This window comes from Bos indicus, chromosome 29, assembly GCF_029378745.1.
Source record: "Bos indicus isolate NIAB-ARS_2022 breed Sahiwal x Tharparkar chromosome 29, NIAB-ARS_B.indTharparkar_mat_pri_1.0, whole genome shotgun sequence".
Taxonomy (NCBI): Eukaryota; Metazoa; Chordata; class Mammalia; order Artiodactyla; family Bovidae; genus Bos; species Bos indicus.
Genome location: NC_091788.1, coordinates 7,674,653 through 7,687,881, shown reverse-complemented (window position 1 = coordinate 7,687,881; position 13,229 = coordinate 7,674,653). Strand labels below are relative to the sequence as shown.

The 13,229-nt window shown below is 42.9% G+C and overlaps 1 protein-coding gene across 2 annotated transcripts in view; it reads right to left on the bottom strand.

Moving 5' to 3' along the window:
* CTSC (cathepsin C) overlaps positions 1 to 1,521 on the bottom strand; it is a 43,752-nt gene extending 42,231 nt beyond the window's left edge. The window contains exon 1 of one of the 2 annotated variants that reach the window (XM_019954785.2): positions 1,247 to 1,521. In XM_019954785.2, the coding sequence (XP_019810344.1) occupies positions 1,247 to 1,418 (172 nt within the window). In that variant the 5' untranslated portion in view covers positions 1,419 to 1,521. The remainder of the gene's footprint in view (positions 1 to 1,246) is intronic. The other variant, XM_019954784.2, reaches the window with a different exon arrangement.
* Positions 1,522 to 13,229: the final 11,708 nt, after the last annotated feature.

Below are 13,229 nucleotides of genomic sequence, written 5' to 3'. Positions count from 1 at the left end.
GCTCCAGTATTCTTGCCTGGAAAATTCCAAGGACAGAGGAGTCTGGCGGGCCACAGTCCATGGGAGCTGCAAAGAGTTGCACGGGACTGAGTGACCGAGTGCACACAGGAGATTCCATGTGACAGAACAAAGCAAATCCTGATCTCCCTTCTGCTTTGGACCTCCAAGTTCAACTTTTAAAAGAGAACATGATTATAATGCCCCATATTATGAAGTGCCACATAGTCATTTGGAGTTGGACAGCTGAGTCAGTCTGTTCAGTGACAAATGAACTGGCAATCTTTGTTCTGTTAACAAGGAAATTGTGGCCAAGAGCTTTGCTCATTCTGCAGAAGCCACAGTGTGGTAAGGGTCTGAGAACAAGACCCAAGACTGTGTTTTTCCTCTCCCTTCTCCCTTTGTCCTCAGGATAGCAGTGTTATCTGAGAGCAGATGAAATGTTCTAGTGTGTTCAAATGTTGTTGTTCAGTGGCTCAGTCGTGTCTGACTCTTTGTGACCCAGTGGACTGCAGCAAGCCAGGCTTCCCTGTCCTTCACCATCTCCCTGAGTTTGCTCAGATACAAGATACTGAGAGCCTTCCGTGAGCTACACATTGTGCTTGGCTCCCTGCATTTCAAATTACTGGCTAAAGAGGTATTAAAAAAAAAAAAAATTGTATACTACCTGCCCTGCAATACATGAACCCATCCTGCAATGCATGAAACTGTGGAGGGGTACCATACCAGAAGCTTTCTCAGACTAACAGCATCAACACAAGTCCAAATCAAAACCGCTGGGCATAAGGGCTCTTTTCCACAATCAAATAAAAGGAGAAAAAGTTAACAGCTATATTCTCAAGAGTCTTTACGCTCATTTTTCACTATCACAATGAAATACTGAGGATTGGATGGGGAGATAAGATTGCCTGTTCTCAACTCTCTTCCAAACAAACAAACAAACAAAAAACAAGAAACAAAACTCAAGGGAGAAAAAAAAAAGTTACTGCAGAAAGTGTTGAGGGCCCAAGGAAATAATCAAGACCACGTGAAGTTAGAAGCGCTCAGCCTCTCCACTCTGACATCGCCGCCCTGGAGCGAGAGGGGGCGCTCGGGGGGACCCCAAGTCCAGCCAGGACTTCCTGGCCTCCCGCCAACGCGGGGCGGGGGGGTGGGGGGTTCGCTGCGGGGACAAGGGCACAGGGATCGAAGCGCAGGAGCCCCGGGCAGACCCAGGGAGGAAGCGGGTGCCCAGGCGCCAGCGGCTTACCCATCACCGAGCAGTTGACATCGCGCTGGGAGCCGCTGGAGCCCACCTGGAAGACCCAGGTGCCCAGCAGGTCGGGGTAGGTGCAGTTGGCAGGCGTGTCCCCGCGCACGGAGCCAGCGCCATAGACGAGCAGCAAGAGAGCGACGAGCCGCGAGCCGGACCAGGGACCCATGCCGGCAGAGCAGGGAGGAAGCGGGGGCGACAGAAAGCCGCGGCGAGCCGGGCGAGACTGCAGCCACCGCGGCCGCGCGCGCCTTAAAGTCGGCAGAGGGGCCGGAAACGCGGCCCGGCGGGGGTGGGGTCTCGGGCGGGGCTAAGGGTCGCGCCCGGGAGTCGCTCCGCCCCTCAGGTGGGGCTCGGGGCGCGCGGGTCACCCGGGGGCCGCCGGCTCTGGGGTTCGGTTGCCCGAGGACAGGTCTCCGAGGGCGGGAGAGTCACCGCCGCTCCGTGGGCGCCCAGGACGCGCTCCTTCGCTCCTGGAGGGGTAACGGAGGGAGGGAGAGTGAGAATAAAAAAGAAAAATAAAAGGCCGGGGGCCGTACAGAGTCAGGCCTGCGGGCGAGGGGAGACCGAAAGTCAGAGAGAAGCGGGAGCCAGGTGCGGAGGCGGCGGTGAGGGGCTGGCGGCATCCAGGCTGGGAAAGAGGTCCAGAGCACGCGGTCTAACTAGGGCAGCTTTCCTTACTTGCTCGTCGTCCCCACTTAGTCCTCACTCAGTTAACTTTTTTTCCCCTCATAACTACTTTCTTTACCTGCGACCACCAGCACACTCCCACCCACCCCCCCAGCTGTTTGAAAACTGCTCTTCCTTCCTTTTCCCAAAACTTTCTCTGCCTTTTTTTTTTTTTGCTGGATTTTGTCGGTTTCCCGTTAATGTTCTTGGCCTGTTGTCTACAGGAGAATTCAGTTGTAGTGCAAACTTGCAGTTTTTGTGTACTAGTGTTTTGTTTTTTTGTCCTCCTGTTAATTTTATAGGATTTAGTTGTGCTCACGCGCGCCGGCAAACGCACACAGGCACTGAAGCTCTTGTTTTACAACTGAAAAGCTTCAGGCCCAGAGAGAGGAAGTAACTTGCCCTGGATGAGGAAGATAGCTGGTGGGAGAAAGCCGGTCTTGTGATCAGGTTTCAGAGTGCCAGTCTGATCGCTGGTAATTATTAAGTAGCACGATTTCCAGATGCTTCCTTGTTCAGTTTAATTATCACCCTTTTCTGTGAGAGCTGCTGTCTTTCCTGTCTGTTGTTGGAAGTCGGGGCTCCTTTCCTGCACAGAGTGTTCTAGGCGTCAGGTGATGAAGAAGACAGACTTTCCTGTGTTCCTGCTAGGGCACGTTCATTTTGCCCTCATTACACTGGTTTCAAATAAATATTTTTATGTCCACCTTTTCCACCAGATTGAAGGAAGCAAGTCCAGATTAAACACCTTTGTCTCCCTATATAATGGCTTGAAAAAACTAAGGAAGTGTCCTAAGGTGTTAAAGTAAATTCACTTAATAACCTTATCTTGGTTTCTAGGCCTGAAAGCCAATTTCAATTTGGCAGAAGGTGTTGCTGTTGAAAGCTCAGAAATGAAAATGCTCTCTAATATAGTCACAAACTGCAAAGGCATGGGTGGGGCTAACACCCTTCTTCCAGGTTTTATTGCCGTTTTCTTAGGATGAAAAGCTGACAGCATGAATTAAACTAGCCCATTTACTGTTCAGAGATAACACTCTGACAGAGAAACAGCATTCCTAATCTCTGAGAAAATGTGCCATTGGTTGTTAAAATACTAAAACTTATATTAGATCATCAGTTATGAATTGAATAATCAAGTTGAAATTTTCTTTGATCGTGCAAAGTAGCACAAACAATTGTGAAAAAAGTTGAAAACACATCTCTAGTCAGTGAATAAATGGGAAAGAATCTTGAAGACTTCTTAACCTAATGGATTTGTTTTGCTATTTGGAAATGAAGATCCAGAGATAATAATAACATCGCATTGCCAGTTACTAAGATTTAGGAATAAACCTCAGGTACTTTGACTTTCAATTTAGTTTATTTCCACTAATCTAATAATTCTCAAACTAGTCCTCTCTCCATTAGCAGGGAAAAAAATGAGTGATTCTCAAATTGATCAGATGTAAAGTTTTATTTTTATAACAAATATTTTATAGAGACCTTTTGCTAATTTGAAATGAAATTCATATATAAGCTTATTTGAAAAGTACCGATAATATGAAAGACAAAAAGAAATTTTAAAAAATTAAAATGAAAACAGAGGGAAAAAATCTCATTGATATGACCACAGAAAGTAAGGGCAAAAGGTGTAAATATTGAGGAAAAGATATTTTAGATAAAGTTTAATACAAACACCTGTATTTCATTACCTAAAATGCTCATGTATGAATGTACTGGAGAATAAAATGAGATATTCAGATACTTGCATTTTATGTCTCTATGTAGAATTGTAAAATTGACAGGTACCTTTTTTCTAAGAATAGAAAGTATTTCAGTGAGTTTATAACTCAAATACCCCTTAGTCTAGTGGATGTATTTTACTATTGGGAAATGATCCAGAGATGACAGTATCTTGAATGAATGTCACAGTTGCTTTATCAGATGTCATGCTGGAAAACTCTTGGTCAAGTTCCCAGCAGAACAAAGTCCTATTGATTTATCTAAAAGTTGCATTCCTGAAAATTTCGTATATTTCAAAGGATATGAAGTAAAAGTCAATTTATGAGCAAACCACAGTTTGGTACTGGGCTCAGATCATTTTAACTAGGTTTATAAAGAAGTAGCATTGCTTATCAGACCTCCCTGTAACTCAGATGGTAAAGAATCCATCTGTAATGCAGGAGACTTGGGTTGGATCCCTGGGTTGGGAAGATCCCCTGGAGGAAGGCATGTCAATCTACTCCAGTATTCTGGCCTGGAGAATCCCATGGACAGAGGAGCCTGGCAGGCTATGGTCCATGGGGTCACCATGGGGTCACAGAGAGTGGGACACGGCTGAGTGACTAAGCACAGCACAGCATTACTTGGCAGTAATTCTCAAACTGCTGGATGAAAATGACCAGATGCATATGCATCTCTTTGGAATTTGCTAGAAATGTAGATTCTTGACTCCCAGCCATACCTACTGAATCAGTTCCCCACTATCTTATGTTTTAACCCTTTCAAAGGATCCTCAGATAGCTGCAGCTTGAGAATCACTTAGATTCTCAGCGATAGCTTAGAGGTGAACAAGAACTTGTATCACACTGCCTAAGTTTGAAGCGTAGTTCTGCTACTCACCAACTATTAATATTTTGATCTTGAGGAAGTTATCTGACTTCTCTTTGTGCCTTAGTTTTCTCATTTACAACTTGTGCATAATTGGTGTAGACCTATGACTACCTCATCTAGCTTTGAGAAGACAGTTAATACAGATTCTACAGATAACTGACATTTATTACTGTATATATTACTACTAGAAAACTATCTTTATTAGACAATAGACTCCAAATCCTGTTTCTCTGCTACAATCCTAGCACCCTCAATAATTCTGGTACATAGTACTCACGTATTTTTTGAATGAATGAATAGTATCATGGGCATAAATATAGCTATATTTCATGTATTTGGCAAAGAGCATCTTGATTCCCATATTCCTTTTGAATAAGTTTGAAAGTCACTGTTCAGAAATGCATATCGAAACAAAGAAGGATCAAAGAAATCGAGAAAAAATATGACATATCAATGTAGAATACCATTTGGCATTCTACATATCTGGCATTGGTAGTCAGAGTAGCAACCATAATAATTTCATTTATTTACGACTTTATTGTGTTTGTCACTGAGTCATGTCTGACTCGTTGAGACCCCATGGACTGTAGCCTGCCAGGCTCCTCTGTATCCATGGGATTTTCCAGGCAAGAATACTGGATTGGTTTGCCATTTCCTTCTCCAGGGGATCTTCCCAACCCAGGAATCGAACTGGGTCTCCGCCATTGCAGGCAGGTTGTTTACTCTCTGAGTCACCAGGGAAGCCCATTTAGGAGTCTACATTTTATCAAGGTAATTCACATATATCATCTCATCTAATTATTATACAATTGTGTGAGCAAGATATTACATGATTTCAATTTCACTGGAACTAGAGACAGAACTGAGGTTCAGAGAATTAATTAGGGGGTAATGCCTGGGAACTTTCAGATGTTCAAGCTGGTTGTAGAAAAGGCAGAGGAACCAGAGATCAAATTGCCAACATCTGCTGGATCATTGAAAAAGCAAGAGAGTTCCAGAAAAACATCTATTTCTGCGTTATTGACTATGCCAAAGCCTTTGACTGTGTGGATCACAATAAACTGGAAAATTCTGAAAGAGATGGGAATACCAGACCACCTGACCTGCCTCTTGAGAAACCTATATGCAGGTCAGGAAGCAACAGTTAGAACTGGGCATGGAACAACAGACTGGTTCCAAATAGGGAAAGGAGTACATCAAGGCTGAATATTGTCACCATGCTTATTTAACTTCTATGCAGAGTACATCATGAGAAATGCTGGGCTGGAAGAAGCACAAGCTGGAATCAAGATTGCTGGGAGAAATATCAATAACCTCAGATATGCAGATGACATCACCCTTATGGCAGAAAGTGAAGAGGAATTAAAAAGCCTCTTGATGAAAGTGAACGAGGAAAGTGAAAATGTTGGCTTAAAGCTCAACATTCAGAAAACGAAGATCATGGCATCTGGTCCCATCACTTCATGGAAAATAGATGGGGAAACAGTGGAAACAGTGGCAGACTTTATTTTGGGGGGCTCCAAAATCACTGCAGATGGTGATTGCAGCCATGAAATTAAAAGACGCTTCCTCCTTGGAAGGAAAGTTATGACCAACCTAGATAGCATATTCAAAAGTAGAGACATTTCTTTGCCAACAAAGGTTCGTCTAGTCAAGGCTATGGTTTTTCCACTGGTCATGTATGGATGTGAGAGCTGGACTGTAAAGAAAGCTGAGCGCCAAAGAATTGATGCTTTTGAATTATGGTGTTGGAGAAGACTCTTGAGAGTCCCTTGGACTGCAAGGAGATCCAACCAGTACATTCTAAAGGAGATCAGTCCTGGGTATTCTTTGGAAGGAATGATGCTAAAGCTGAAACTCCAATACTTTGGCCACCTGATGTGAAGAGTTGACTCATTGGAAAAAACCCTGATGCTGGGAGGGATTGGGGGCAGGAGGAGAAGGGGACAGAGGAAGAGATGGCTGGTGGCATCACCGACTCGATGGACATGAGTTTGAGTGATCTCCAGGAGCTGGTGATGGACAGGGAGGCCTGGCGTGCTGCGATTCATGGGGTTGCAAAGAGTCAGACACGACTGAGCGACTGAACTGCACTGAACTGATTGCCTGCAAAAGAACTTAGAAAGGGAAAAGGAATAGGAAGGCAAAGTCTCAGACTCCAGTGTAGTTCTGACCTCTGTGAAAATGAAGGAGGATCAATCTGAGAGAAAGAGACTTGGGAATACTACTCTGAGATAGTGTCAGCCGGTCCAATAGGGAACTCTTGTGCGATGACACCCATGCAAGAGCTTGTCTTGGGAAAAATGCCCAGGCCGATGGTCAATTCATGGTGCCCTTGCCATTGTCCTGGACTGGAAAACTGAGGTGGTTCCTGAAGTCACTGCAACCGGAGTCTGTCACAAACTGCACTCCTGTGACACCTTCTCTCTTGAAGAGAAATAGGAGTAAGGTACCACCTTGGTGGCTACAGTGGGCCACTTCTATTTAAAACAAGAGGTTGAGCCACAAGAGTAAAAAGAGAGCTGAATTATTTGTTCAGATCTTGTGATGCCCCAAGTGCCAAACTCTGCTTTTCTCCTTCTGATCTCCTAGGCAGATGTCAAAACTCTCTCTTCTGTGATCTTATGTTCCTGTGTTCACAGTTCACTATCATCATTTTATTGACTGCCTTTTCCACTAGAGTCCATGCTCTATATGGACTCTATGGACTATTATTTTGCATCTCAAGATTTTGTCAGTTAGCCAACTCTTTCATCCTCTCAATAAAATTAATGAAAGAAAGGAAGGGAGGAAGATAAGCAAGAGGAAAGGCAGAAGGTTTTACACCTTTACAGAAGGCAGAAGGATTAGCTTTCTGTGCATGAAAACTCAACTGATGAGAGCTTATCCGGGAAAGATCACAGGGTTGCTTAATAATGCTGCATAGGCTGGTTGATTGCACTCTGCCAATATTTCACAGACTTTTTGTTCTTGGCATCCCTTTACATTCTTAAAGATTATGAGGACTCCAAAGAGCTTTATATGGATTATATCTGGCAGTGTTAACTCCATTAGGACGAAAGTAAAAAAAAAAAAAAATTAACAATTGACTTACTCATTTAATAATAATAAAATGAAAGTGGCACTCTAAAATATAGCATGAAAAAAATCAGAAGAGTTACATTGTTTTACAGTTTTGCAAACTCTATTGCCTGGCTTAATTGATGGATGCTGTATTATCTGTTCCTCTACTCCATTTGTTATGATACATTGTTTCGGTTGCAGTATGTGAAGAAAATACAGTATTATACAGACTTAATACTTGAAAAAGGAATAACCTGTCAACCCATGAAGGAATCTCATGAATCCCCTGGCTCCTTGGACCACATTCTGAGAACTTCTTCACCAGAATAATTTTACATTCTGAGATTCTCTCACTGTCAACTACTGAAAAGTGTGTGCCCTTGGTCATGAGGTGAATAGGGGCAAGCAGAAATGTGGTTATGTGACCACGGACACAATTCCAACCATGGAAAAAATCCACTCAAGCACATTCCAGTGTCTTTTTCCAGGGGTAGGAATATTGGAGGTTTACTTAGTTAAGATACAGAAAAGAAGGAAGTTACCTTGAATTTGATGCAATGTGAGCTGGTGAAAGTGAAGAGGAACTCAAAAGCCTCTTGATGAAAGTGAAAGTGGAGAGTGAAAAAGTTGGCTTAAAGCTCAACATTCAGAAAACGAGGATCATGGCATCCGGTCCCACCACTTCATGGGAAATAGATGGGGAAACAGTGGAAACAGTGGCAGACTTTATTTTTCTGGGCTCCAAAATCACTACAGATGGTGACTGCAGCCATGAAATTAAAAGATGCTTACTCCTTGGAAGGAAAGTTATGACCAACCTAGATAGCATATTCAAAAGCAGAGACATTACTTTGCCAACAAAGGTCTGTCTAGTCAAGGCTATGGTTTTTCCTGTGGTCATGTATGGATGTGAGAGTTGGACTGTGAAGAAGGCTGAGCGCCGAAGAATTGATGCTTTTGCACTGTGGTGTTGGAGAAGACTCTTGAGAGTCCCTTGGACTGCAAGGAGATCCAACAAGTCCATTCTGAAGGAGATCAGCCCTGGGATTTCTTTGGAAGGAATGATGCTAAAGCTGAAACTCCAGTACTTTGGCCACCTCATGCGAAGAATTGACTCATTGGGAAAGACTCTGATGCTGGGAGGGATTGGGGGCAGGAGGAGAAGGGGACGACACAGGATGAGATGGCTGGATGGCATCACTGACTCAATGGACGTCAGTCTGAGTGAACTCCAGGAGTTGGTGATGGACAGGGAGGCCTGGCGTGCTGCGATTCATGCGGTCGAAAAGAGTCGGACACGACTGAGCGACTGATCTGATCTGATCTGAGCTGGTGAAGGTAGAAAAATAACAATTATGTTTTCTATTTGAATAGTTCATCATTATTTGCATAGTACATTCACATATTGTGTCAATATGATAGTAATCTCCCAGATAGTATTACTCCCATTTTAGAGATAAGAAAAATGGGACTTAGAAAGGATAAGTGACTTTTCTGTGGTCAAACTGCCAGTGAGTATAGATCTGATAACCAATGAAAAGCCTCCATTTTTAAGTTAGAGTATTAGAATGAAATTAAACACGTGAAGCTTTGCCTGCTTGGGTGAGAGTCAGATACAAAATTAAGAGAAAGAAAAGTTCTACAGCAGATGCATGCTGATGCAGCTGTGAAACTAAGAATCGCTGAGGTAGTCTCTACTGTTGATCCTGTTCTCAGTTCACTATTTCCTTCTGTTAAATAAACCGTGTTTTTGAAATGAGAATTTTGAGAAGCTTTAATTTTTCTGATACACCAGGATTATCCTGTAGGTCAGGGGTCCACAACTCACAGGCCATAGACCAGCACACACAGCAGGAAGTGAATGGCAGATGAGCAAGCTGCACCTCCTCTGTGTTTACAACTGCTCCCCATAGCTCACATAACCACCTGAGCTCAAGAAAACAAGCTCAGGGCTCCCACTGGTTCTGCACTATGGTGAGCTGTATAATTGTTTCATCATCCATCACAATAATAATAGAAATAAAGCACACAATAAGTATAATGTGCTTGAATCATCCTGAAACCACCCCCAACACCAGCACAAACATATCCACACCACCCCCCGCCCCCACCTGGAAAGATTGCTGCTGCTAAGTCACTTCAGTCGTGTCCGACTCTGTGCAACCCCATAGACAACAGCCCACCAGGCTCCCCCGTCCCTGAGATTCTCTAGGCAAGAACACTGGAGTGGGCATGGAAAGATTGTCTTCCACGAAACCCAGCCCTGGGGATGGCTGCTATAGGTCACACAAAGGGAGAGCAACCCTAGAGACCCAATAAATAGTGGATGTCTCCACTTTCCTCCTTTCCCGCCAACACCACTCTGGGCCAATAGGCTATCATTTCTTCCTGGTCGATCAAATTTACCTTCTAGTTTCATCCACTGTTTCTTGAATTTATGAAAGCCAGGAACTTAAGTGTCGTCCTTGACTCATCCTCCCCCCCAGGGCCCCCACCCAAGCTGATCTGCCAATTTATCATACAAAGTTTGTTTTACTTGAACCATTTTTTTTTATTGAAATGTAAACCATATCAAGGTACTCCCAATGTTGACAAGTGGAATACTTCACAATAGGTTACTTTCGTCATCTTTGAATAAAATCCTATAAGATCCTGTACAATATGCCCAACTTATTCCTTCATCCCCCTAATTGTGTCAGGAAACTCTGCCTTCTGTTAATCCTCAAACCTTCTAGATTTTCTGTCTCGATTACCTTTGTGCTTTATCGTCCTCTCTGCCTGAAATAATTTAGTCAGCTTTCCCCACGACCTGTCATTCTCACTGTATGAAATTCTCACTGATAAATATTTTATCCCTGCAGGAAGGGATCCTCTAATCATGCTATCTGAAGTGGTCTTCTCTAGCTCTTCATTTTATTGCTGTTTCTACAATGATAAATGCCTATATTTATTACACTTTCTTGTTTATTGTGTATCTGCCTCACCGGAACAGAAGCTCCATGAGGTTTGGGCCTCGTCTGTCTTGTTCACCACTGTGTCACCAGGACATAATAGATGCTCAATAAATATTTATTAAATGTTGATTGAGACCACTTACTCTACAACTTTGACAATCAGGTTTATGATGTCAGCTTATTTTCAGCTTATTTTGGTGAAAGTCGTTCAGTCATGTCCGACTCTTTGAGCGCCCATGGACTATACAGTCCATGGAATTCTGCAGGCAAGAATACTGGAGTGGGTAGCCTTTCCCTTCTCCAGGGGACCTTCCCAATACAGGGATCGAACCCAGGTCTCCCACATTACAGGGGATTCTTTACCAGCTGAGCTATGAAACCCCTTTCAACGTATTAAAATGAAGTATTTTAAACAACCCCATATCATCACCAGGGTTAGTAATGTGATTCCTGGGAAATGAATGCAGTTTCTGAACTTGGAGAAACTGATAGTCTTGACCTTTAGATCAGTCTCAAATTTTCACGGGGCAAATATGTCACCCGATAAATGTTTATATTTCTCATCTCATGCTGTTCACTTTAAGAGATATTCAGCTTGTAAGGGACCAACTTTGCAGCCCCAGCAATATCTAAAATTTTGAGTTTATATACCTGTGTGGATTAGCTTCGAAGTTGTAGACACTGACCTGGAACTATTTCATATGCTATCAGCAGGTCAGGGGGTAAGCACACGGAGGACAAGAGGACCATGTCTTGCTGTTCTGTCGCTCAGTCGCGTCCGACCTCTGCGACCGCATGGACTGCAGCACGCCGGGCCTCCCTGTCCATCACCATCTCCCTAAGTTTGCTCAAACTCATGTTCGTTGAGTCAGTGATGGCATCCAACCATCTCATCCTCTGTCACCCCCCTTCTCCTCTTGGCACTTTATTTCCAAAGTTTTGCAGTTCAGTTTGACTCCCCTTCTTTCTCTAGGTTATTGCCAAAAGGGAAACATGAAGTCAAGGTAAATTCTAAAATAGCAAGCTGTAGAGAGTCTTGGCATGAAGATAGCCAAACCAGCACAGGGTGGCTGATTTAAAGGTCAAGACTATCAGTTTATTCACATTGAGAAAGTGCATTGCTTTACCAAGAATTACATTATTTACCCAGGTAATGATATGGGAATGTTTAAAATATTTCATTTTGATAGGTTGAAAATAAGCTGAGATTATCATTACTTTTTACTTATTTAATTGACAAGATCAAACTGATTTATGCATTTCTCTCATTTTTTAAACTAATACTTAGTACTTCTTAGAATTTAAAAATAGTTAAATATTTAAATAAATTAGTTCAGATTTAGTTAATGTAACAACTTGAGCCAAAAAGCTCTCAAATTTATCGTCATTTTCATTTGTTCCTATTCCTTCTTTTTTTAAAATCCCTTCTTAATCATATTTGTGTTTTTGTTATATGAGATAGTAAAACTCAATAAATTACATTAAATATATTTTGCCATTTGCTACAGATTTTTCCCATTTCCATCTATACTCTGCCAAGAAAGGCAACTTTTGTTCCCTCCCTGGTGTGAACACTTCCAAATTTTCTGCTAAAATTACCCAGTCATTTACAAATATGAATAAGAAACAGGGCACATATGTTCAAGGGTACAGATTCTAGATACAGAATGCCATGATTTGAATCTTAATATCACTTCTTACTATGTTCAGAAAAGCTATTTATATTCTCTGACTCAGTTTCCTTGTTAGCAAAACTGGGATTAATAATAGGCCCTCCCTCATAGGGATGTAGTGAAGTTCTGACTGAGTTAAAAGGTGAAATGCTTAGAACAATGCTGTCAACTACTTTTCATTCTTTCTTTCATTCTCTTCAACCTCATTTCGTTCTTAATGAAGTTCTTTCATTCTTAAAAATACATTAGAGAGATCTCTTCACAGCAAGAAATTAAATTCATTTTAAGGAAAATAGCTGCATGGTACTTTCCAGGTGGCACAATGGTAAAGAATCTGCCTGCCAGTGCAGGAGACGAAAAAGATGTGGATTTGATCCCTGGGTCAGTAAGATCCCCTAGAGAAGAAAATGGCAACCCCCTCCAGTGTTCTTGCCTGGAAAAGTTGGCAGGCTACAGTTCATGGGATTGCTAAGAGTCAGACATGACCCACTGTGCGCACGCGCGCACACACACACAGCTAAACATGGTCCACAGATCCAAAACGGCCTCACATGTGCTAAAAATCCACGGTACCAAACCTAGATTTAATACCTAACTGCAGTTTTGACCTTCAGTTCAGTTCAGTTCAGTCGCTCAGTCATATCTGACTCTTTGCAACCCCATGAACTGCAGCACGCCAGGCCTCCCTGTCCATCACCAACTCCCAGAGCTCATCCAAACTCGTCCATCGAGTCGGTGATGCCATCCAGCCATCTCATCCTCTGTTGTCCCATCCTCCTCCTGCCCCCAATCCCTCCCAGCATCAGAGTCTTTTCCAATGAGTCAACACTTTGCATGAGGTGGCCAAAGTATTGGAGCTTCAGTTTCAGCATCAGTCCTTCCAAGGAACATTCAGGACTGATTTCCTTTAGGATGGACTGGTTGGATCTCCTTGCAGTCCAAGGGACTCTCAAGAGTCTTCTCCAACACCACAGATCAAAAGCATCAATTCTTTGGCACTCAGCTTTCTTTACAGTCCAACTCTCA